At 38.4% G+C, this 27,923-nt stretch overlaps 1 protein-coding gene across 1 annotated transcript in view; it reads right to left on the minus strand.

Annotated features, from left to right (window-relative positions):
* Positions 1-13,163, minus strand: part of LOC114058422 (ankyrin repeat and sterile alpha motif domain-containing protein 1B-like) — a 105,659-nt gene extending 92,496 nt beyond the window's left edge. Inside the window, exon 1 of the mRNA XM_027885770.1 lies at positions 12,585-13,163. Coding sequence (XP_027741571.1) covers positions 12,585-12,718 — 134 coding nt within the window. The 5' untranslated portion in view covers positions 12,719-13,163. The remainder of the gene's footprint in view (positions 1-12,584) is intronic.
* Positions 13,164-27,923: the final 14,760 nt, after the last annotated feature.

Here is a 27,923-nt window from a genome sequence, read left to right on the forward strand (position 1 = left end):
ATACACATCTCTTCTTAGTTTTCATCACTGTTTGAGGAAGGTTCTGAAAGTGGATCTCTACCTCTCTGTCCAGAAATTATCATGCTCCACTTTTCAAATCCATCTTATGCTTAAAAATCCCTGATCTTACACTTTTGACCAGCACTGTGTCTGTTCTTTCAAGCTACCCAATGAATTCTGCTCTGATTATGTCCAATTTTTTCCACACTGTTTTCAAACCTAGTGCCTTCTGTATTCTCCAAAAGCATTAACTTAGATCTTCCCCCTCCCCTCCCAATAATGGACTCCCTAGCCTTAGGGTGAGTATCCGCAGCAAGATTCTCTTTTTCAAGGCTGGCATAAGCAACCTCTGGATTCTTCACATCCTAATTTTTCTCCCCATTTTCAAGCTGGGTATCATAGTTATACTAGAAAAAAGGAGGGATGGTGATGAGAAAAAATTCTATGGTAACAATATTTAGTTACTGACGGAAGGGAAAGAAAGCTCTGTTTGTCTTTTACCACCATCATAATTAGCTGATTTATTCCCTGGAGGTTCTCTACTGAAGTAGGCAGCCTAACAAGGAGGATGCTCCCTTGGCATTTTAAAAAGCAGACACTTCTTAGCAACCTCACTTGCTTTTCTCAAAACTTGTCTCCTCAGTCTGTGCCCTGTTACAATCAGGTGAGCTTTAAGGCAAGAGAACGAGATGCCAACGTTGCAACAGTTCATGTTATAGCAAGAACTATTTCTGCATTGGAGACACAGGACAAGATTTATGTTGCTTTTACTCTTTTTATGCCATTTAGACCTACATAACTGGTTTTTCCTTGAATGACAGAGACATAGAGGCTCAATGTTGAAGCTTTTCTGTTTTGGTTAAACAGTACCAACACAGTACTGTTGGACCAGGAATGGCTGCATTTACTCCTGAAGTAACTCATTGATTCTGGTTCACCAGTTTAAGTGGGGAAACGATACACATCCCATTCATGCCTCAACTATCTTTCTAGGGCATAAGAGGAAATATCACTGGGTAATGACCTTGCTCTTTCCACAATAACTGTTTCCCACAAGAGAAGAGAGGAAAATAACATCCTTCCCCTACAAAGAGCTGTTTCATTTCATCTTCACACACTACTTTCAACAATTAAAGTTTGATTTTTCTTGCCTCACCTTTGCTGTTTCAGGTAATGTAAAGGGAATCTTGTTTAAATTCATATCATTACTTGCTGAAAAGAAAAAAAAAAAAAAAAAGGAAAAAAATATCCTCCAGCACCTCAAATTCTACGTAATTTTTAGCAACGCAAGGATTAAAGTTCTGGTGCTAAGTCATCCTGCTTACAAATATGAATTAGCCTTCTTAATCACATGATTTCCTATTATGTATCCTATATGTTGAAGGCCTATCCCCTAAAATGGGGATGACAGAATAAGAACTGTATTCTTTTTGAAAATCAAAGGTATTAAAAGGTGCATTGGTATTTATTAAATCAGTTGAACAGCAGCTTAATGCTGCACCCCATAACTGAATTCTATTCATCTCTGTACTTCAGAAACAAACTTGTGAAGATCTGAACTGATTTTTATCAATTTAAACGTATAAAATGCTACTTAATTTATAGAGAATGTTCTTCAAATAATACTTCATTAAGAAGTGAAACCCACGCTGTGAAATGCTATGAATGCTAAACATTTGCATTGCTTCAAAGACCAATTGAACACATGCAAGGAAGAAAAATCCACCGGAGGTATTAAATACAAAGACAATACATCTGCTGTAAATTGTTAAAAGCTGTGAGAGTACACTGGAGAAAGTGTTACTTGCTATATGCTTGTTTTGCTATTATATTCTTCCAAGACCAGGCTCTTAACTCCCAGTCAAAACTGGAAAGAGTACTTTGCTAGACAGATATTCTTTCTGATCAAGAGCCACTCCTATGATTTTACACTAGCCATATTAATAATATTAATATTATTAATAACTGTGAAAATTCATAGTGTGAAAAATGAAGAAACACCAAGTCAGTTCATACTTCTTGTCATTATCTAACTGTGCTTCAGTCAGCATTTGTGAAGTGTAGATATTAAAAACCCCTACCCAGTCACAGAAGTACTAGGACAGTAAACTCATTAATTCTGTGAAGCAGTCAGATACCATAGTGACAAACACCACCCAAAAAAAAAGCCCAGGAGGAAAATGAATCATTCTTTTTCCAGAGAAGAGTTTGAATTGTGTGCAGTAAATAACGCTCGGGGCTAAATACTGAATAGTAAGTAATAAATGCTGAATAACTGCTTATTTAATGAGCACTGTATATCCTGGGCCACAACTGAGGTAAAAACCTTGGAAAAAAAAAGACTACACGACTGTGTCATTAAAAAAAAACATGCAATGCCTACATTCAGGGGGCTAAATAAAAACTGCACTAGCAACCTTATTTTTATCATTAACAAGAAAGCAAACTAGACTCCTGAAATTTCACCATGTAGTGTCATCTTGGCAAAACTTTAGACACTTATCACAACAACTTCTTCCGCTTAAACTAATGGAATGACTAGTGGTACTTTATTAACCGCTATTATCGTGGTTTATTTTAACACTAATAGAAAATGACAGTTTGTAAATGCATTTCACAAATCTTTGTTGTACTAGGGAAATACGAAAATGTCAGGCTTTGAATGAAAATTATATTTCAGTGCACATACATTTTCGCTTTATTCTCATGAATGAATTTGTCTTTATTCTGCCTTGTGCCTTGTAGTTTATCTCCTGAACTTGCCTCACTCTCCTTGGCAGTGCTAACCTCCCTGGTCAATCAGTCCCAGTTCTTATTCCTCGCCTCAATATTTATATCCTTTACCAACTATTTCTAGCATTCCAGCCTTTTCAGACTTCTATATACAGCCTACTTGCCAAAACACTCCAAATACCTCGATTCAGATTTCTCTTGCTCCACCTGTCTTCTACCCACATCTCCTCATGCAGAACACATGCCTATCCCACACTTTTAGAGGCTTCATTTTCTGCTTATGTCATGACTCCTGTGCTTCTGAAATCAAGGCTTACATAGAGTATATGAAAGTAAAAATAGAGGGGATAGATTTAACTGTCATGACAGGCAACCAACAGATTTGTAACATATACATATAATACATGCTGTATGCTTTATTTCCACAAATTAAATATTTGGTTCTCTGAAACGTTACTTGTGCACATTCTGGGATAAGATCCCTGGCAGGTCATTACCACTTGGTTATACAAGAGACTGCTCTGCCACAAATGTGCACAAAACAGGAAGGAGAGTGATTGCAAATCACTTATGAGCATATTCCGACAAATTAACTATACAGATGACAAGGAGGATATGGAAGTGGATAAATAATTACTCGAGAAAACGAAAAACTAAAAATAAGTGTAAATTATGTTCTTAGGAAACCTTACCAATGACGTAATTGAGATTATGGGGTCGAACTGCTAATATTAATATGTTGGGGGGGTAATTTGCAAATATAACCTAGACATGGAAATCCACTATTGATAATCTAGTGACACTTAAAAAAAGAAAACAATGACCCCGACATAATGACCCAAGTCATTAAATGAACACGAAACTCAAGAGTTAATTTTCAGAACTACCAGTAATAATGACACTAGAAAGTTATATCATGAAGGTCTGAAATTCAAGCAATATGCAGAGGGAAAACACCTAGTCCAAAAGTTGTTCCCAATTCTGATTTACAAAACTAATTTTTTTTCTTACCTTCTCCAAAAAGCATCTATTTCCTGGACACTTATCATACTGTGACAACATGAATACTTTACAACTTAACCTATTTCAGCATTTGTCCAGGCTATGAAGGATTAGGGGAAAATCCACACACCAATCACATCATTCTTACAGGACAAAGGAGTTACTGATGTGTAAACTCAAAGACTAAGTGTGATATTTGTGGTTTTGTAATGGCTAAACACAAAAATTGTCCCACTCCAGCATAAGGGTCCATGCTGGTGCAAGTGGATATTCGCTTCCTGCTAAAAGACTACACAATGTCTTTGGCTGAATTTCACGAGGCTCCAATGAGGCCATTTTTCCAGCCTGTCCCTTCTTACAGCAATTCTTCATATGAATTGTTTCTCACCAATTTGGTGTAATCTACAAACCTGCTGTACTTGATATATTACCATCAATACTGGCCCTTGTATCCTGAGAAAACCCTCTAGTATACACCAACAGCTGGGTTTTTTACTGTTGATCACAACCCCTCACAGCCATGCAATCCAGCCAAGTTTCAACCCATCTTATCATCCTCTTATTCAGTCCATAGCTTACCATTTTCACTGACACTGCTCTAAAGTAAAATACCACTCACAGTTTCCCCTGTGTCCACAGAGGCAGTTACCTCACTGTAGAAAGCAATTAAGGTTGGTCAGGCATGATTTAGGCTTAGTAAATTCACAATGGCTGTTCCCAATCACATTCTTATCCTTCATGCAAGTAGAAATTCCATCCATGAGGCTATGCTCTGTAACTTTCCCTAGGATGAGCATGATGATCCCAGAACCTTCCTTATGCTCTTTTTGAATGCGGCCATGACATTTTCTCTTTTCAGTCATCAGGAACTTCCCAAGTTTGGCATGATCTTCCAAAAATTCACAGTGGTCTCGCAGTAACACTGGTCCCTTGAATTTAAGTGTTCCCCTAAGCTTCCTCTACTGTGGGCAATGTCTCATTGCCACAAAAATTTTCCTAGCAGGCTCAAGAACCTGGCAAGTCAAACTTTACCATTAAAAAAAAACAAAGAGAAAAGGCCATCAGTCCTTGCCTTTTCCATGAGTTTGTCACTAGGTCTCCCGCCCCAGTGAACACTGGGGTTCACAATTTATTTTGCTGTCAATACATTTATATTTGCCTTTCCCATCCCTCACTAGTTGCAACTCCAGCTACTGTTTTCTAATTTCTTTCTTTCTTTTATACTTGATGCATTTTCAGCAAAACTCATGTGATACAACATCATGCACTTTAAGTAATTTTCATGTATCTCCAACTCTCAGGGATTCTGCCTCTTGACCAGCTAATCTATTAATTATCTGATCAGTACCTAACGTCTACTGCTTCTAAATTAATCCGAATCAGCTCTAAAACATGGAAGGAAAGAAAGATACCCAAATTTTGTTTCAACCCTGCTATATAAGTGGTCATTTTTATATATTCTACATATACCTTCAATTAGAATTGTTTTCCTGTTCTTCAATGTTTACCTACAAAAATATTTAAATTAGGGATGAGTTTTAGTTTGAAATAAAATCATTCAGTACTTACTTTTGGGGTGAGCTCAATCACTCTGTATCCTCCCTGACTGTACTGAGTATTGACCATTGGCTATAATGGGAACTTAGACACCTAGCACTGACACCAACACCTAGAGAAACATAACAGCCACTGCGTGTTTTAAAGTGGAACTAAATTGCACTAAAGATGTCGTTTCTAGCATTTCTTCTGTCTTCAGAAAATGTATGTACAATATATAGGAAACAGGGTCGGAAGATTTTAATAAAAGCATAACCTCTTGGAATTAAATCTCACAGAATCTTTCTTACAGTAGATACCTGTACGTTATTAGAAACTCATAGATGTTTAGTGACGTGCAGAACACTTGTTGTATCACTTCTTAACGTGATCATACTGAAAATACTGTCATCAGGAAAAAGTAAGTAAAAGTAAAAAAGTCTTCCCGCAAAGGCTATAAAGTTCAAAAGAAATTCTATTCCCTATTTCCCAAAAGGGTCCATGTACATGAAAATGTCATATCAGTAGGCAGAAATTAACACTGCTTACTATGCCTTACACAATTAACATTAAAAGCTGTGAAAATATTTTACCTTGAAGTATCAGTATAGGATTAGGATGTGTAGTCTGACTGGAAGTGACCAGCAGAGAAATTCCTTGGCAGAAGGGAATTCCAGATGTGAAACTCTTGTATATGTCACCTCTCCAGATGAGCAGGCTAAGCTTGCTGAAGGAAAGGAACTGTAACTGCACTCTACATTACACTGTTCCTTAGGGTTTATATAGCAGTAGCAAAAATCAAAGCAGTTTACAGGATGCTTCAACTAGTGCCTACATCAGGACAATAAGAAAATGGCCAAGAGCTCTAAGCATTCCTTAACAGTTCACCCATGAATACCCACATAAACTGAAACTGAGGCAAATAAAAGAATCTACTGTAAATTTTTAGAAACATGGCTATGTTTCGGATCATTAATGCACTATGAAAATGCTTGTCCTAAAAGTATCTGTATTTGCTCCTCGTAACATTTTTCAACCTTCGCAAGATAGCAGACCTTTCAGATAACATAATTCTCCATTTTATTTAATTCCCCTTAGTTCTGCTATAACATCACCACATAAAAATAGCAATGTCATATGTCAATTTTAATATATATAAAGCAGCATTGATTCCATTGAATTACTGAACCACTAAAATCAGAAATGTTAGACAAGAGGGAAAAGAAGGTGGTGAACACAATGCATTTATAGGTTCCTCTGTGGAGTTCGACAGTAGCCATGAAGTGGCTAATAATTCTAAAAGAAATGTTTTAAGTTACAGACACTTCAACTTCCTGAAGGTTTTTCCTTACCTTCTCCTTTTTAACATGTTTGTAAAATTTCGCATACTAGTCTGCCTGACTCCATCATAAGCTCCAGCAGTCCTCCTAGTGCTGTTACCATATCTTGATCCTATGTATGGGCAGATAAATATGAAGTTGGAAGATTTTAGCCTAGATTTAGTGTTCTTGCTGGTCATTTTTTGCATTTACTCTAATATATTAGAAAAGTAATAGAACATACACTTGAACAACACTCAGAAAACAATTTCTGGAGTACGGAGAAGTGAGAAGTTTATCCACAGAGATTAACTACAGAGCTTTGAATCCAGCATCACTCTCAACTCCTAGGGATGATTCACTACTTAGACTTTGCAAATTCCTTGCCCTCAACCATCTACCAGATGTCCTGGATACTGCTATATCGCTAAATTACATATTGTAAATACTTCAAACTTGCAAAGAAATCTACGGAATTCCATAGATAAAATGTTGTCTTAACTTTGACTGAAAGCATTTATCGAAAATGAGAATAAAAATAAGTCTCAGAAAAGTAGAAAATGACAAAATGAAGGTTAAGAGAAGCTCCTTCATTTGAAAGGGCAAACATGCAGAGTAAAGGCAGCAATAAACTATCACTAATACCAAACAGCATAAACTAAGTATTGTCCTGAAAACTTAAGTTTCCTACTCTAAAGAAGGTTAACTGGGGAATCTGGGAATCCTCTACTTAGGACATCATTACAAACCCCTCCACTTATTAACTAAAAGTAATGTAACTAAAATTAGTAACAGAGGAATTGAGATAGACTAACCAGATGCCCCACTGAACTATGTAACAAATATTTTTATTATCTGTGCTGGTTGTCTGAAATAAATACCTTCTAATACAGAAACAAGTGACCTCAGAATTATATGAGCCCAGAATCCTGTCACTTCCAGTCTCACATAATACAATCTCCTTATAAAATCAACCCAAGAAACTTTCCCTTACTTTAAACAATGCTATTCGTAATGAAGAACAGAACTAGTTGCCTTAATTTTGTCGATAAGGTGACCCGTTTGCTATTTAAATTATAAGATGAAAAAACTTTTTAAAACTTAAGTAAAGCTTCATAAAGCATTCCAACATTTTAAATACTTTCTGCTCTACAAGCCATATCCGAGGGTGATCTGTTTTTGCAAAGCAAGTTGAATGAATCAGAGGGCTCTGCACAAGGACAGAAGAGGATCGGTGTGGTTGTCAGCGTGCACTGAGGCCATCAGGCTAAACTGTAGCTTTGCTACAAGCAAGACACTGCTCTGAGAAACAGATGAGGAAACAGATTGCAACTCACAGACTGACAATCTGCTTGCCGCGTTTCTTATACTTTTGAGGAGAAATAACTTGGGCCAGGCCTATACATGGTGTAGCTGTGCTAAGTAAGGCTAAGCAAAGAATGGAGCCATTCCCTGCCACAGTCTGCCAAGTGTAGAGGAGGAAAAAACCAGCTCCAGGCCGGCTGCTCCGCCCTCCCATGCTGTGTAATGGCAGCAGCCAACAAAGAGCAAAGAAGGGCCAATTCAACCTCCCCTACTATGTGTGCCAGTGCACATTAATTAATATTCAATCCCACAGTCCTGTTAAAAATCCAAAGCTCTTTTAACATGTACAATTTATAAAGACTAAAAATTAGCATATAATCAAGAACTATCCATTCTTCAGCTTGTAACATATTAGTAGGGCAAACAGGCATGTACATGACTGCACATGGCAAAATGAGATAAGGTCTCTGAGATACATTAAAACCTTCAAAGTTACTTTTACCAATAACCCTTTGAAAGAAATGAAGCCTGTCTTTGTCCAACAACGAAAAACTGGTTGATCAATAAAAACATGTTATGTATACACAGGTAATCAAATTAAGTAAAAAAAAAAAAAACAGGTTTTGTTAGAAACACTTCACTCTTTTTATGTGTTAAATCTTTCAATGTACATTTAAGGATTTGGGATACAAGAATTGAATGACACATTCTGTTAGAGGACTGTGGGATTTTACTGTCAAGTCTTTGTGTTTACACTGAAATAATATAAAAGCCAGTGAGATTGTGTAAAAATATGTGAAAATTCTCTTTGCAATCTAGAAAAAAAAAATCTAATTCTAAACTTAAAAAACTTTTTTTTTTTTAATATGAAGCATAGTTAATATACTAACATATACAGTTCCAGACACTGGAATCCCAGAAGAAACAGAGAAAATAACTTACACTTCCATCTTCTAAACTCTGTTTTATAAGGCATCTCAAAATATCCTCATTTCATAGCAAAAGATCCCAGCCCTGCACTAATATGTTTGGGGTTGGAGACTGTAGGCAACACAGACGTAACAGAGTTTTAGACGTCATTGTGTATCATACCTAGAATTTAGATGTAACTTTTCAGTTCATGGCTCTTTGTTGAAGTCCATCAGTCCAACCAGATGCCTCAGAAACTCATGGGCATCTAAAATACCATTAGGTACCCAGGTTTAAGCAACTAAATTACGCTATGCCAGGTGTTTACTTAGGTTTCTTGCTCTAGGAGGTTGCAATGCCTTATGCTGACTTTCACACCTGAGGAATTCACCTTCAGTATATTCACCCACAATCTTTATACTACAGAACAAAGTATGGAGGTAGGGGAGCACAGACTGACCCAGAGCCCTTCAATGCTTCTTCTGAACTGAAACAAGTTACAGAGTTCACACAGTCAAACATCACTGATTTGTTGTCATTGTTTTAGGTAAATCAATTTGGGCATGAGGCATTATATTGTGACTATTACAGATATCTGTGTGCCTATGATGTCTTAATTAAGCATATATCATTTTTATGCTTTTAGCACATACTCTAAGCATGTGTTTAAATCCTCACAGGAATTCATTCATACATTTATACATATGCTTAAATAGCCTTCTGGAACAAAGCTGTTTTCCTGAACTGCCGTAATAATTTAATATAATGACTTAGGAGTTAGAAGTCAGCCCTTAAAAATTAGATAATTTAGTCTGCAATTATCATCAATTAATAGGTCCAACTACAGAACCATACAAAGATTTGCCCTATTTTCCCCCCAAAGACCATAAAACACTCTAAGTCAGAAAAAAATGTTATTATAAAAATGTAAATAGGACATCAGAGGTCAGGTAGTTTTTTCCTTGGTTCAGATAACAATCAACGTGCATTTGCCAATTCATGAATGTTACACTTCATTCACAAGGCACATCATTACTGCAAAGACAGTTTCCACCAAAAAAGGCATCTTGCCATGGAGAGTTCAGCCACAAAAACTGAGTTGTCTCCAGGCCTTTGAAGAAATCCAAGGGGAAAAAGTACTACTACTACTTAAACCAATGTATCGGGCACAGTGTAAGTCCATTTGTATCCTGAAAGAGTTGGACTTTCCCAACCTAATGCTAGAAACAGCACTGCTAAAAGGAGAAAGAAAAAGCAACATGGACCATTCTACCACGATGGGATACACAAAGTTCTGGGGGACCATTTTAGAAACTGAGAAATAATTACAACCAGCAGGAGATACTGTCAAACACAATGACTCCTAAATATTACATAAAATGAATAAAAATATGTCCCTGTATTTTTTCTATTGCTTTCTTTTTATTACAACTTTAAAAATCAGTTTTTATTCTAATAAACTGCATGCAAAAATACCAGTATAGCTCTACCAGTAAGCTTCTTCAATGGAAGACTGAAGAATCTTCTTCTTCAGAACCCCTCCAACCTCAAATGCAAACTTTTATACTCCACATTTATGGTTCTTCTACAACTTTGCTATTTTCAGCAAGTGTTGAGTTCCTAAACAGGATCAAGACATTAGTATTCAGGACCTCACTTTGTTTCCATGTGTCCCGTACCAAGATAGATCTAACCCTAATCTTGCATGTCATTCTAGACTTAATTCATCATTAATGGCATCAGTTAGATCATGGAATATGTCCCAAATGAAGGTATGTTAAAACACTTGGCACATATAATTTTTTCTTGTAAACAAATATTATAATGCATAGTGTTTTCTACTTTGAGCACTCCTGGTGAACCCTCTCAAAGGCATTATGTTGAATAGTGTGCTAGACTGTGAACATTTGTGCATCAATCCATTACTGAATTTTGAATTCTCTCTAAATTAGAAATACTTTAGCATACAGCTGTATGCAGCATAGCGAAAAGCTCACTTTTAATTTCTGAAGTTACGTTAACAGAAGACACAGACATTCTTTACAACATTTGTAAGAAATATCATAAATATAATGCTACATGTTTTATTTTGCTTTACTTCTCTTTAAGCCAAGCGCACTTCTGGGGAAAAAAAAAAAAAGCCAGTTGACTTTACAACCTAAAATACTTAAATTCTGAGTAACAAACAATGACTGTCGTGACCCATCTGTATACACAAAACACATGTGTTCCATACACACAACGTAAACCACTGCTGTTTAATAAAGAAAGGAAAGCACAAGCAAATATGCTCCCTCTGGATATACAGATCTTACGATACACAACATGAAAGTAACAGTGCAGGAATATAGCATAAGCACTAGCCTTGAAGAAAGTCACTACACAAATCATGCAGTAGAACTAAATTATAAATGACTAGTCATTGTACTGAAGTGAACTTACTTCTGTACTTAGAAAAACGGTTATCACATTTTAAGAAGACTCATATTTTAAATTCAACCAACTATCTGACATACTCCTTGCTAAGCAGCCTATTTGAGTACAGTACAAAAAGCAATCACATGGTGTGTTTTGATTTTGGTCAATGGGTTAGTAATTCAACAATGGTGCAATACCTAATTGAACTGGGACGCCACAGAACTTTGGTAAACTTGAATATCTGAACTGTTGTTGTTTACAGCACTAAACCCAGCTTCAAAATAGCAAGACTTTATAACAGAGTTTAAACAGATATAATTTAGACGGTTAAAACTAAAGTTTCCCTGACAGGGAACACAGAGATAATATAAAAACATGGAAGGCACTGGCAATAGAATCACAAATATATTTTCATTTAAATCCATTTCCGTTGCACTAGGCCTTTCTTTCTTTACCAATTAAAAATCAAACCAAACTCCCAATTTATTCAAATTCTAGGTCAACAGTGTTTTGGTTCATTTTGTCCTCTTTCGCTATGCCTAATGTAGTGTTGAACACTAGCATCGGACTGTATGCTGCAGACCTTCTCTGATTTGAATACCAGATGTCATAAATGATTGTGACAATGCTCTGACTTAAGAGCATGATGAAACTTAACATCAAAGCTATGCTGTAGATTGCATGAGATAATAATGACTAAAGTTAAGCCCTTTCACCCAATATGGCCAGTAACCCACTTTCACTCCACTAAACCCAGGTACCTTGAAAGTAATGCTGCTCCCTAACCTGCTCCCTAAGTTTTACACCTCCTCGGCCTTGATGATCTATCTCCCACCAAAATAAAAAAAAAAAAAAAATTCCTTTTGTTTTGTAGGCTCATTACCATGGCATGCCTAATTTCTTCTGCAAGTGAGGGTTGCAACTACGGGTGAGGGTATGGGGTGAAGCTACATCTTTTTACACAGAATTCCACAATGCAATGCCTTGTCTATGATAAACACTTCCATATGTGATTACAAGGAGCAATTTGAAGATGGAAATATCAAAGGAAGGTTAATCAATACATTGTACATATTAGCACAGCAGTCGAAATGTAAGTTCTGCACCACAGCTAGTAACAGAATGAACACACGGACCTTACAGACGCATTGAAGGCAGGAAATTCAGTACCACTGTATTAAGAAAATGACTGCCTGTGACTTTAAACACTGGCACGCTTGTACTTGGCGAGAGAGTGAACGATTTATTGTTACTATGAAGGATACCGGAATGGAAATGAAGATGAGAGGGGCGATAATGATGATGATGATACAGAAGAAGAGGTTAATAACCCCAGCAGCTGATGGGAAACGATGTCCCTACCTCAATAAGCTGGATAAGGGGATAGCTCCAGATCCACTGCCCAGGATCCCTCCTTTCCTCCCAGAGAGGAGTTTCTCCACCAAAGCCACATTCCCAGTGCGAGCAGCTTCCAGCAGTTCCTGATCCTTCCCCATGGTCGGAAACCAAGCAGCCCCCCGCGAGAGAGCTGCACCCCCGGCCACAGCGGCCCCCTCCCTCCACAGAACGACCTCCCCTCCCCAGACCCTGCCTCAGAGCAGAGCACAGCAGAGATTCCTGCAGTCCCTTCCAGACCAGCAGGAGCAGCAGCAGGAGGGAGGAGGAGAACCACCTCCTCCTAGTTTTACTGGATCATTTCTGGGTGGAGTGTGGAAGGTGAAGGGGGGCGGCGGGAGGGAGGGATGGAGGACGAGGCCAATAAAGAACCTCCCCCACACTGCCATGCACACACAGCCCCGGCCCGGAGGATGGGGCGGGGGAAGCGGGCAGTGTCAGCCGCCGTGCCCTGCCGGGCTGACGAGGATAACGACCCTCACGGACGGGCGGGAGGGCAGGCGGGTGCACGAAAACGGGGAAGGGCGGCCGAAGGGAGGGAGGGAGGAGACGCAGCCCTGCCTTGCCAGGCCCGTTGCTGGGGAGACGCGCCTGGCGCGCTCCCAGTGGCTGCCCGGGCGCGGCGTCCCCTCCGCCCGCCCCGGCGGTCCCGGCGATCCGCGGACCCCGCTCCTCCGCCCCGCTGGCCCCGCCCGGCCCGCGCCCCACTGCGGAGCCGGGAGCGCCGCCCGCCCCGCCAGGTGCATGGGCCGCGCCCCCCGCGGCGGCAGCGAGCGCTCGGCGGCGCCTCCCCGCGCTGCGGAAGGGGACGGGAGGCACCCGGTGCCGGGCCAGCGGTGCCTGAGGGTGAGGATGCGGGGCAGCCTCGCCGAGGAGCCCCGGGAGCGAAGGGCGGGCGCTGAGGGACACTCGTCCCGGGCCGAATTGGCAGCAGGTGCGGACGGGGTTGGTGGGATCACGGTGCTGTGCCCGTGTGTTGTGTGTGTGCGTGCGTGTGTGCGAGGAGGTGGCTCGAGCGAGGATTCCTCCCCATCCGGGGACGCAGCAGGACGCTCCGCACGGACACACCAGCCGGCTTCCTTGAGCGAAACGATGTAGGCAAAAAGGAAAACCCGGGCTCCGCGGAGGTCAGGAGGGAGTCGGGCAGGCAGGACTGCTGGCACCGCCACACGCCAGGATCGTGCCTTTTCAGTACTTCCAAGGACGGGAGGTATAGCTGAATATATTTGGTATCACACCCAGTCATTCCTTCTGGAGCTCCTGGTTCTGTTACAGAGACCTTTTACATTGTACGACTTTTCCGGACACCAGAATTAATCATTGCTTGTGGATACAGGGTTTTTTGAAGCTGCGCTGAAAATACTCGGTGCTGACCAACCCATAGGCACATCCTTGAAAAATGCACTGTTTGACACTGTGCACATGTGAAACCCAAATTACAGCCCTGGGTTCCCGTTTCAGTTTTGTAATTTGAGTAGGTAAAACCATAGGTACAACAGGCAAATTATCATCCCTTACTGTTCCCTCACTGGCATCAGTGGCATTCTCCCATGAACTGTGCTCACCAGAGGTAAAGCCCAGTAATGGCAAAATAACAAGGATTTTAATGTTATGTTTTTAGAGAGTGTTTATTACTCCAGATATACCGTATTTAAGGCAGTGGAAAGATTCGTGTTGATTTCACAAATTATTTGTTTTAGTCGCTGTCAGTAACACTTTTACTGGTGTTTGTTTGTTTTTATTAGCTAATTAAAATTTTTTAATATCTTAAAAACAAATAAAAATTTCTTTCTGGAGTCTGATTTTCTCTTACAAAGGATAACAAAATTTATGGAGACCTCATTCCAATATAGTTGTCCACAGCAAAGTATATTTTAGCTATGTAAAATGTAATTTACGTAGTTTGGCATTTTCAGGACCTGAAATTATGTCTTCTCTAATATTGTCAGCAGGACACAGAATTGAGCACATGCATAAAATTATTAGGTGGAGAGATTCTATAACTACAGTCTTTCTGATTGAAAGAGTCTGGTATAAATAGTAATTTTAAGGCCTGGTTCTGTGATCACAAATGTTTTATTATGGTTTAAATAAACAAATGTATAATCACATGAATTAGGACTTAAGTCCTTTGTCTCTCAGCAGAGTCACAGAGGAAAACAGTAATTTAAAGCTTGCCTAAAAAGTTGTATCTTGTTACCGGCCACTTGAGCATTAACTAGTTCCAATAAAGTTAGGCATAAACTAAGAAAACCCCTGCATTCTGAAGCCTCTTGAGGTTAAGATAGCCATAATTTTCCCGTATTTCTCACTTGCTTTTCACTTTGTGTGCAATCACATGCATTGCTTGATAAACACCTTCTCACATGTATCCTCTGCGTGCTCTTCATGAACCGATTTCTTCGAGTTTGCTGAGAGCCTCTGAAGAGGTGCCAGTATTCCATGAAGAACTAACCATAGGGCAGGACTATGTGCATAAACCTGCATATTTGTGAAAAATTAGATTAGAAGCAGATACTAAGGAAAGACTCGGGTCTTTAAGAATTTGTATTGTTTATGTGGTTGGGTCAGCAGATGGCAAATATGACTCAGTATAAACGTTACATAATTCTTCTTGGGAAAACAAAATCTCAAGACTGTCGTCTAATTGAAAAGATCATCCAGAAAGCTGTTGAAGAACAGTATGGAGAATCGGGATAGAAATATCAATGAAGCAGATGCATGCAGTAGCCAGCACATTGAGGAAGATTTTATGAATGTAGTGAGGCTCAAAACATACCTCAGTAAACCCATCAGCCTAGTGCCTAACAAAAAACTGCAAAGGCCAACCAGAGGATTTAGTTTCATTAGCAAATAGAGCAGAAAATGGTTATTCTATCAATGTGAAAAGGAAAAAGGAATGTAGGCAGCACTATTTAATGGAAGGATTAAATATGGATAAATTCTAAGGGCTGTTGAAGCAGAGAATTCACAACATGGGTTGGTCTGTTTCCAGAGATGAAATTGATAGTGGACTGTAGTAAGAAAAAAAAATAAAAAACAAGACTGAGTTGAATGCAAATGATCAAACCCATTAGATTAAGTAGGCTCCTTTGTGTTTTAAATGGTTTACATTCTTTGTTTCTGGTAATATCAGGACAACACTATGAAGAGTTAAACATTTTTTGTCTGATAAATGTATGAACTAGACAGAAAGCAAAGACATAGCTTTATAAATTGCAGCAGTTACAAATGAGAAAAATAATTTGTAAAACAGCCAAGAGATCTTTCAAAACATTGTATGCCTTTTGAACAGTTCTGCTCTGTACCACAGTAGAATTTTGATTCTATGATTTTAGTATTTTTGAAGACATTTTAAGTTATGACCACTGTAGCTGTCAGTGTCTAAGTGGCATCACACTTTCAATCTCGAAATTCCTCTTAACACAACATATGCTTTACCTTCTGTTTTCTTCCATTTTCTAAAATACCAGAGAGAGTAGTAAGCCTACCTAGAAATTCTTTAACTGGTTTGTCATTTGAAAGGACTGGAAGTGACTGTAATAAGCAGGGAGTTTCCTTAATGTTTTTACAGTGCAACTGTCACTCGGCTTTGTTCTCATATCAGGGTGACAACTTCTTCATTTCTTCCTCCTGCAGTCTCCCAGACATAAAGGCACATTAATTCGCAGACTTAAAGGCTTTCTAACATTCTGTGACTTTCCCCTCTCTATTTTCAAGCAGAAGCATGGAAGGAGTATGAAAAACTGAGTTGCAAGTATTGAAAAAAAAAAACCCAAATCTATGATGTTAAAAAATAGTTGTGTAAAGTAGCAAATATACTGACATCTTATTTCAGGACCATCTATCATCAATTCACTCATGTAAAGATTAAGGAAGGTCTAAGATCCCTGTTAAAAGTTCTGAGGGATATTCTGCAAGAGACCTCAAAATGCTGGAATAAACCATCAGTTCTGTTTGATGGTATAAAATAAATTATTAAATAGATCTGATTATTATTCTAATTTTTGTACGCCCACAGTAAGTCAGGGAAAAGGCTGCAAAGTGCCCAAGAGGAAGTACTATTTTTCATGCACTTAGATGGCAAGAATTTTTCAGTCTTGATATTGCCTTTTGCTCTTTATGGTGTATATATATATATATATATATATATCTAGTGTAAAAAAAAAAGCTGTGAACTTCAAACAGCCATGACTGTATTTGTGTTTGCACTGCTCATCTAGGAGATGTCTAAACATCAGGCTCAGAGGCTAAGTCCAAAATGGAGGTCCCAGGAGCACATCTGAGCTCTTGAGGCCAGGTGTGATTGCCCACCATGTCCTGGTTCTCTGCCGAGGTGAACAGATGCCCATCAGCCTTCCTCTGAAGGCCCTCCTCAGGGATAGGCTCAGAAGGGAGATGGCACAGTGGACATATCTTCAGCTGAGATAACTGGGACACACCATAATACTCACATGATGCTTTGTTTAGCTCTCAGCACTGAAATATGCAAAAGGACTTGCATCCTCCCCCACTGTAAAAGAAAATTATAGAAACTGAAGGTACTAAGCCTATCTCATGAGGGATATAAAAACATCAAGGGTGCTATGGTCTCAAAAGAGTGCGTGGATTCTTGGACTCACGAGGTTAAGTAGAAGCTCAAGTAGCACCTAAAGAAAAAGCCATTTTTGATGACTTACCCGCAACAATCCTGTCTCTGACCATACAATTCCGACTAGATCCCATTTTCTCTAAATACTTACTTCCTTTCAGACATGTTGTAAATTTGCAATGGAAAAGAATATGCCAGGAAATGGTCCCTTAATGATGCTTCACAGCAGCAAGATGCTGTCTCAGCATGTGTGCTGACCCCACAACATTATTCTTATGGGGCTCTGAACACACTAAAGAAGGGAAAGGAATTAAAATATTATTCTGTCATGCAGCCACTAACCTACAGAGTCATCTGAATATACCATGGGAAGTGTGCTGCATTCCCCAGAGGGCTGAAATGCCCCACTGCTGGAAAGTCTCAAGTATACACAGACTGCAGGTTGGATCAGCATTGGAGAGCCAAACCTCCAGGATATGTGATGGGATAGTACTGACAGTAAGGCAAATTCATCTGCCGTGCCATTTCCAGAGCAATTGCGATTTTGCTCTGATGGCAGATGCAAAGGTTAACTGGTATATCTATACATATCTTTACATGTGTTTCTTGTGTGACAGCAGGTGGGATTGGCAGTATGATTATTCATCCAATCCTTCTGCTCTGTGCTAGGTTTACACCAGTTTGCTATCAAAATATGCCTGAGACTATTTTTCATGCATTAGAGAAAAATGCACAATCAAATGTGGATACAAGTTGAGAAGAGCAGCATGCTGATTAGATGCCCCAATCCAGTGTGTGCTGACAGATACAGTACAGTATTAAAGCTGTGCCTGTACTGCTTAATGCACAGCTTATTGCATAAAAAATAACTTGTTTCTACCTTTGATGCATTGCAACCCCTTTCGGACTTTAAAATATTTTCCGCTTCTTATCTTCGCTTTGAGATATGTACAACATTGCCTACACATCAGATTTTGACTGCCTGAAAGACGGATCATAGAGAAGTCTCAGCTGCAACATGCAAGTGATGAGGTACCACAAGTGCAGGTATAGACAGCTGTTAGAATTTTGCACAAGTGTTATCCTTGCTCTCTATCAGCATCCAGGAAAGCACCACCAGGGGACTGGTACACTGTAAGGCAAAAGCATAGCTAGAAGTATTCTGCCAGGGGGTTCCATTCTGGTTTTGTCTCTACTAATAGCCACTATTATGTAATAATATATGGTGCTAAATCACTTCTCAATATAAACAGTTGAGCAAACACTCATACATGATACATTCCTCAGGTATTTGTGCTTGTGGATACGCATTGTGATGAACAATAAGGCAGCATGTATTTAAAATTTTAACTGTGCTACTGTGCAACACATAGATTCAGACCTCATTGGGTCCAAAAGAGAGCATGGTGAGGCAAAATGCGTGGTGCACACAGAAGAAAATAGAGTGTATCTGGGTAATGATCTAGGAAGGCTCATAATTGTCTATATATACTTAAAAGGTGTAACTGTCAGACTGAGAGCTGGGCAGTAAGAGGTGTACAATTAGAAAAATGGGAAGATATTTGAAAGGAGAAATATATGACAGAGATACATTTATGATTAATATTGCAGTGGGAATTAACATGGAACCAAATGGACCAGCACTCTTCTTTCTCAATATCCAGTGGATATAGCATTGTCAGATATATGAGGAAGAATAGTCTTCCACTGATTCTCTTACTAACTTTAAGGTACCAAATCCTTGCAAATTCTAGCTTTGATGCTTATTCTTCACACAAATAATGCAGGTAACTAACTTTGCACTGGATTCTTGGGTCTGGCCAGGTTTTTTTAAGTCAACCTAACTATTTGTGGTGAAAAAGTGGTTGACATTTCAACTACCAGGGCCTTTCTTTACAGGCCAAGTCCCAAGGTGTTAACTGAAGTTACCATCCCATAAGAAAAGGGTTTGTTGAAGCAACGAACTAAATAAAAATAACTTGCCTGGACCAACTTCAGTTCGCCAAAGACTGTGAAGAACCGCAAATCTAATACTCATGAAATTAAAATGGTGAGGTGCAAGCTATTGGTTCAGTTGGCCATGGCACTAGATGAGTGAAAGATAGCAAATGTGATGCTAATGACTCTTAAGGAACTTGAAGGGGGAGTTGGAGAACTCTGATTCCATGCCTGGCAAATTGGCAGATATCTGGCTACATACAATAGTGAAGATTCAGTACAGCTTTTGGAGAACCAAGTCATGTCTCGTGTTTCTAGTAGAGTTCTTTGGTGGAGTCAAAGAGCATATGGAAAATTGCAATTCAATCAATAGATGGTATTTAGCTTTCCCAAAAGCTTTTGACAAGGTCCTTACAGAACACTTTTAAAGAAACCAAATTGTTATTAAGAGGGACAACTCTCTTGTGAATGGACAATTTGTTAAAGGAGGGAAAGTAAAAAGGAAGAATAGCCAATTTTCATAGTGGTGAGAGGTTGTCAGGACAGCCATGTAGAGGTCTCTCCTAGGACCTGCACTGTCCAGCAGGCTCATAATAACAATGTTTGCTTGCAAAACAGCAGGTTTCAGAATAGTTTGGACTAAAACTGAGTGTGGAAGAGTACATTGTTATAGTAGATAGTAAAACAGAAGGTGGAATTCAATATGGAAGATAGCAATCATTCTCTAGTGGAGGGAGATTTTGGATTCCCCTTTTACAATTCCAAAACTCCTGTGACAGCTCTGTCATCCTGAATTATTTGAGACGTCTTATAACCATGCCCATTTAATGCTATATGGTAATCAAAATGGCAAATGAAATTATTGGGAATTACTAGGAAAAGAAATGAGCATTATTATGTCAATGTGTAAAACCACTGAGTTTGTCCTGTCTCAAAAACTACATCAGAACTAAGCAAGGTACAGTAAAGGAGAAGAGGTATAATCAGAAGTATAGTATGTACAGCCTTCATAAAGCCTAAATAGACTAGGCCACTTTGGGTTTAAAAAATTATAACAATTGGAAGATATAAATAGAAGTATATAAAATAAGTGATATGAAAAAGGTAAATATAAAACAATTATCATTATTTTTCCTAAACAAGAACTAAGAAATCACAGTGGTGAGGAGGCAGACTTAAACCACATTAATGTACTGCTTTCACTGAAATATTTTAATTTAGAATAGGCTTAGGGTTGCTTTGTATTCCGTTTGGAAGCATGTGCTCTTATTTTGATAAAAGACATTTTAGCATGGAGACTGTTACGTATGTGTGCACACTGATAGCAACACAGCACAAATAATAGGTATGTAAGCCTTGCTTAAAGTCTTGCTAATCAGTCTTATCTCAGGTTACTGCCTTGTGTAGGAGTGTAGTCTTCATATGTAAATGAAAATACAGAGCACATTGTTTACTGTGGTTTTGCACAGTACATATACAACCACACAGTGACTCTGATGTTAAGAGTACTGCTGCTGTCTGCCAAAAGGAACAATTAATATCAAATTTGCCAGAGATACTGATTTTGTGAAGCTGATACTTGGCTCCTAGCACAAGATTAGGGTCCTTACATATTTTATTCCGTTAGCCCAACAATAAAAAGGTTTTTCATTCTTAATTACTTCTTCAAGCCCCACAAAACAACATTCTAGAGTGTTTATTAAAATTTGAAAGCTACTCCTGCACTGCCTAGGGAGGAAAGTTATTGCAGTTTTTTTGCATGAGGACATGGTTATGCAGTGAAATTCTAAATCTCATTTATCTCTTGTGTAACTGGATTATAGAGGAAAATATTAGCATGAGTAATTTGCTTCCTGATGTGCAACTCCCTCATTTTGAGCCTTCTAACAATACAATAGATTTTGGTACAAAATAATAATTGGTAAAATCTATGGCTAAACCAGCTGATTCATTTAATTTATGCTTATTATTTATCTGAACCAAAGATGAGTATCAAACACAGGCAAAAAGCTCTACTAATTTTAATTCAGCAGCTAAGTTAAAGCTAAGATCTCAGAGGCAGAACTATGCACAAAAAAATATTACATGTAAGATTAATGTTTTAAGTACACAACTGACCTACCCCAGAGCATCTGTTTCAAAGGTAGCAGAGAGGATTACAGGATGACCAGCCTATCTGTGACACTCTTCTAACTGTAACTGATTCAGCAAAACACATTTAGACATTAATCTGGATTCTTTTACATTGGAAGAAAACTGCTATGGCTATTCATGATAGGTGTTCTCTTTCTGTATTGTATTAAGAAAATAGAGAGTACAGAGACACCCTCTGCTACGGATATGCAAATAGGCTGGGATCATCCTAGAAAAATATGCAATAATTAATGTAAAGTAATCTTTAATCAAATAATAAAGTATAGCAAAAATTGGAACTAAAAAGATCCACTTTCAGCAAAAAGATGCGGGATAAGGGGAGTGTATTAAAGGTTGAATAACTAAGGTAGGATAAATAGGAGGATGAAATTCAAGTAGGAAAATTCTGAAGTCACATAAAGCTACTAACTGCTGTTTTCTTCCATTTGTTTCTCTTTTCACACCTCTGGACCTGCCACACACTGTAGTTTCTTCAAAATAGATTTTGTGATGGCAAATCCGTGAGCTTCTGTGACAGTAAGATTTTATCACATATTCCTTTTTATGTTGAAGATACCATATAACATTTTTAAAATTGAAAAATCAAAATATGGAACTGCCCAGTTTTATTTTGATGTAAGCATTTTATCAAACTAATGCTTCTCTGAGCAATATCCCAGTGAAGACACTACCCTGCATAAGCCTAATCCCTTTTCATAGCAACATTCAGGTTGGAAAAGACCTTTAGGATTATCAAGCCCAACCTTTATTCCAGCACTGCCAGGTCCACCACAAGACTGTGTCTGTAAGTATCAGATCTACACGTCTTTAATACCTTCAGGGATGGTAACTCCACCACTTCCCTGGGCAGTCTGTTCCAGTGCTTGACAACCCTTTTGGTGCAAATATTTTTCCTAATAACCAATCTAAACATCCCCGAATGCAACTTGAGACTGTTTCCTCTTGTCCTATCACTTGTTTCTTGGGAAAAGAGACTGACACATTTCCCCACCATCATCATTTTAGGAAGGAAAAAAATCAGATTTGATGTAGAAGCCAAGTAAATTTCTTTTGTTTCAGGTAGGATTGTTTTTTACATCAAATCATAATTTTCCAGTTATTTTGACTGTTTTCATACATTTTGTAATGCACCTGATCTAATGCACATTGTGTATACAGTATCTAAACATTCATAGCACCTGATTTAGTTAGTATTCAGCTTGCCTTTGTTTATTGTAGTTTTCTCTCTTGCCACAACTTTTAAACTTCTTTTCATAGAAATACTTAGTCTCTCTGTTCTACTTCCTTCTGTGATATAATACTGTCTTTCTCATAGGGAAGATTACCCTGTTAGGCTGGTTGAAGTGAAAACATACATCATGCCTAGGACATGTTTGTGTTAGAGCTCTGCCTCATCCTTTTTTAAGTATGTGCAGCTTCAGTTAAGTTTTATCAGTAACTTCATCTTCAGTGCTTCAGTCTCAGACTCTTCTGGCAGGCCCGTTTCCAGTGGATATCAGAGACAATACAGTGGGTGAGATCTCATGGTAACTGGTATAACTACATCTCCTGTTATTCATAAATCCCACTTTATCTAGGTTGTCTTGATTGGCAGAAGAAGTTTTCAAGTGTCCTTAAAGTGAAGGGAAATCAGCAAAATGGAAATTACGAAGGTGTTTGTCATTTAATAGCCAGCTACTACATACAGTATGATACTGCTCCACATACAAGTTTTATCACCAGATGGAGAAGAAAAAAAATAAATCTGTTACTTTCTATACTGCTGCTAGGTAAAAACATTGCTTTTGACACCAGCAGCTGCAGATTTAAAGGCAGCCACAATGACATTAAGGATGACAGCTATTCAGCCACACAGGAACACGTTTTCATGAATAAGGTGCCCAGAATTTGTTCTAGTGTATCATTTTCCCTATGCTTATTTCAAATACTTTCCTTTTTTCCTCCTTCCTGACAGCGGTGACTTACAGTAGCTAAATAAGGGACATGTTTTGCATAATGAGAAGGCAAAAGAGATTAACTCTAGGTTGTCTTTGCCTGCTGAAATATTTTGCCAAGTCTCATTTCAAGGAGTCTTTTAAATCTTCTTATCATTATGACTTTGAAGGAAGACTTTCCTGTTGCATAAGCTGAAAATGCTTCTGATAATTGCAAAGGAAGGTTTAAGAACAGCGTTCAGGTCATGACCACTCCCAGATATATCTTCAGATGAGTATGAGTTGGAAACTTAACTTGTAGTTTTCCATGAGTTACACTGCCAACTGTCAGTGATTTGAAGGGATTTGGGATCCAGTTAAAGCAAATAGCTCTGATACTGCTTTAAAGAATTTCTCAGTGACTGTTTGCAACTTACCGTATTTCTTACATTACTTCTGGATAGGAAATGAAATGCTGGGAGTGATGTATTTTTTATAAGTTTTTTAAAAAGCTGTTGTTTAAATATTTCCAAATATGTATATACTCAAAAAGTCTAAATAGATGATTTTTTTTTTTTTTGGGGGGGGGAGGTGTGAATATTGCAAAAATATCAGATCTCATGTGTTAGAAGGAAATGATACTTCCGGAGTCTTCTTGCTATCTTCCTGCTAAGTTTAAGCAGAGAAGCCTCATTTCTACATCAAAGTCCGTTCAGGTAAGTGGTTGTGATTGTGTTGGTGTCCAGTATATTGTCATATTCTGCAACATGCTTTGGTATGTGGCATTGCAAAATGAGACCTTAAAAAACTCTCCATCATACCTGAGTTGCAGTCTCTTGTTAGAAATATAATTAATAAGTGGAAGGAACAAACCACATCAAGATTCCAGAGGAATGAAGAGACAGCTGCTTTCTCTGCTATTGACAAAATTAAGCGACCCCATTCTTACAGTAAATTTTATATAGAATGCTTTTCTCTCTGCTTAGTCATTCTGCCTTAGTATCTGAATAGCCAAACAGGATATAAAAAGAAGTAACTCCAGATCACTTACCACACACTATAGTGTTAATATAAACTATCTTGTTAGATTACCATCTGGTGAAGGTGAGCATTTGTAAAGCACTACATTTGGTTATTCCCAAAGAAATATAGAAAACCTCTCTATATGCTCAGTTTATTAAAAATGAGGGGTTTTTCCTAGTTAGCAAGAAAACTGAACAAATAAATTGTTGATTTCAAGGCGGAGTTGTGCATCTATACAATGACAGGAAAACCAGACAAAATAATTCTAAACTTTTAACAGATAATGATGGAGGACAAAATAATCTGATAGACATTTTACCATAAAAGGAAAAATATGTGCAAAAATATGCTTTAAGAATTTATTTAAAGCTAAAGGGAGGAAGAAAATCTTTCTTCTAACACTGTTCAGGCAGTTCATGTGATTTATTTAAAAAGGAAGTGTGCCATAAAGAAGGCGGTAGAGAAAATGATAAACTATCCAAATTAAAAGTGAAAAAAAAAATCATGAGATTAAGCATCAAAAATTTATAACAACACCAGATTCTACCCTGACATTTTCTATTGCGATGCGGCAGCTGATGGGTGAGGGCGCCAGGCGCGCTGGTACCCAGGGAAAATGAGAGCACAAGTGACTCCCGCACTGCCACCAAGCGGCGGCGGCGGGAGGAGCGCTCTGCCCCAGTCGCGGTTTTGAACGAAAAGCAACTAAAACATGCGCATTCTGAGAACTGGTTAAGCACGGCTTTTCTCCCCAGTAAAACGTGAACCATCATAGACTGCAATATGGTAATTCTCGTTGCAAAGTTATCTTTCCAGTGCTGAAAAACTCCGAGTTACTAGAACAATATAATTACACTGATAAAAGTACTTATAAAAGTTGCACCTTCCATGGTAATGGTGTACTGTGGTTTGCAGACAATATGAAGACATCCAGATTTGTTCCCTAGATAAGCTGCTTCTTTATTCAGTGATTGCTGGCTCAGACTACCACTTCTGAAGTGCTCATTTGTTCATGTCTCTGTCAAATGTTTAAATTACTTACCAATTATCTAACTCAAATTAAATCATGATGGTTTCAAGCATACTCTGTCCTAGGAGAACTGCATTAACCAGTTCAAGCATTACACTCCACAAACTACCAGCTTACTCTCACAGAAGATATGGCATAAGTGCATCTTAATTTTACTTCCAAAACAATACTTTCAGAAATTAGACAATGCAAGATTTCATACTGAGATTGCATGATTGAAAGCTTTAGGAAATATGCATATTTCACTTCTGCTCATTTGAAAATGGGTGATGGCAACTAAAGGGAAGGCAGGAGATAGGGAAAAAAATAAGAAAATACAGATACTTTAATTTAGGGATGGCTTGGGCAATGGTAGACAAAACTAAAATGATCTTTTAAAAAAGTTAATATTTACCCATTTAAGTAGCTGGCAATATGAAAGATTCATCTCTTTAGGATGCAAAATTTACCCCTTATTTTGGGTGAGAACAAAGGCTATCAAGAGTTTATGTTGATTTTTAAAAATTCCTACAACGTTTTTCAGCTAGCAAGTAGTGTGACACATTCTATAATATTTAAGGCATTCTACAATATTTAAAAGCTGTAAGTTGCAAAAGTATTTTAAATATTAATTTTAAAGTGTTCAAAATATATTTCGTAATTAAAATTGTGTTTTTTTATATAAGCATGCTAAAAATACCTAGAGCTGTAACTACCCAGCTTCTATGTACTATCAATCTTATGATTTACACTTTTTCTTGATTTTATTGAGAAATAGAGCTTTGTTCCTTCAGCAAAGACCGCTATTCCTATACAAGTTTTGCATCCCTTAATACTGATTAGCGTGATCTTTGTGCTGTTCTTGCTTTCAGGTTCCGTGTGATTACTAAGCAGTACAAGATGAGGAGAGGCACCGCCACAGAATTAAACAGAGTGCAGCTGAACACAGCGTTTGGTGCCTGCACCACTCGAAACCACGTGTTAGCCTCAGGACATGAGAGATGTGCTTCAGCACTACAGAGCCTGCCACTAGGTTCACACTGACAGGTATCTTCACCCAGGCAGAGGAAATGGGGCCGCTATTCAAAAGCTAGTCAGCAAAAGTGAAGTGGCAGGGGTTGGAATTAAAAAAAGATAAAGTTGTATTGCAGGGCTGTCAAAAACTCATTTTCCTACTGTGAGGGATGAATTAGTGAATTTCACAGCAAGTGCCCACAATTTCATTGGTACTTAACATATTAGCAAGGTCATGTTCTGTGCCTACAATAGATAAGAAGACATTGAATTATATCAACAGCTGAATTGGAATCTGAAGTACTCTTTAAAGTTTGCAGATGGCAACAGTGAGCTGAAAATCTACTTCAAGCATTTTGTGATGAATGTTTTAAGAACTAGACAAGCACTTTTTTTTCATACAGAAACCATTTTCCTCATCATTACTTACCTGAAATCTGGTCACTGTGGGGAGTTTGCTTCTGCAATACCTTACATACATTTTGTACTCTTGGAATTGTAGATGCTTGATAAAGTCTTTACCTTTATTATCACATTCCCCTTACATTTATTATAAAATTATTTTGAATAAAGGTAACCATTATCATGTCAGACTGTAGGAAGTGTTCTGTAGCTAGGAGTTATCCTTTAGAGATCGATTGTGATCCCAGTTTAAGACTCCCAGGTAAATTCCAAAGGGAGGCAGTGTACAAACAGACATGGCTAAAGGGATGGGAAATAAAGGACTTAGGCAGGAGCGGTGGGGGAGGGGAAAGGCAATTCCCTCTCAGCCAGTGCCATGGTCCCCTGCACCAACAGCCATGGTCGGCTTAATCCAGGGAACAGGGACATCAGAGAACAGGTGTGATCTCCACAAAGCTGCCTCTCTAACAGGCTTTTTATAAGTAACACTGTAAAGCCACATAATTTTGATTTAAAACTGGTGCTTACCAACAATGGTAAGAGTTAGTGAGAACTGGAACAGCGTGTGCCAGAATGATTCAGTGAACAAGCCTGGGAAAGGGCTCAGCCTCTTCAAGGTGAGCTAACGTGAAAGCCTTATTAGGCATTAAAACAGGATTTCTAAACAAGCTAATGAGTGTAGACCAGTTTAAATTTCCAAAAAATATAAAATAAAACTTGCTAACAGCTTGTCTGCAGGACTTCTGGAGTCAGTTTGCAGTATACACTGAAGTTCTCCAAGTTCTTTGCAGAATAAAAGCAGTGATTCATTCAAGAAGCTCTACTGATTGCACAACATTTCCTATCTGGGACTTAAGGAGGTTATGTCCACTGGCAGAGCCCTGAGGATGAATTAAGCCTTTTTTTTGTTTTTAATCTGAGGCTTTTCATAGCTATGTTTAGTATAACCTAAATGCACTTTCAAAAGTTAATTTATTACTTTGCCTCTGCATATTTTTCAATAGCAAAACTCATTTGGAGTGGCACAGTACTATCATTCTCAGTGTTGTCAAGCTCACAGCCAAACACACCCAGCTCTTCTGAACTGTGCACATATGATGCTCATTACTGCAAAATTGCCATGAAGTAGAAATGTATTCAGTTATAACCAAGTGCTAGGAAGTGATACCCTGAATTTCAACATCTGAGAAGGGCTGGTTTGGGCTATTGTTTTGAGTTTGATTTCTGTTTGGCTTTTCTCAAAAGAAGCAGGTATTAGCTTG

The sequence above is a fragment of the Empidonax traillii genome, unplaced genomic scaffold, assembly GCF_003031625.1.
Source record: "Empidonax traillii isolate 1590-97213 ecotype Southwest subspecies unplaced genomic scaffold, ASM303162v1 scaffold172:size1107868, whole genome shotgun sequence".
NCBI lineage: Eukaryota > Metazoa > Chordata > Aves > Passeriformes > Tyrannidae > Empidonax > Empidonax traillii.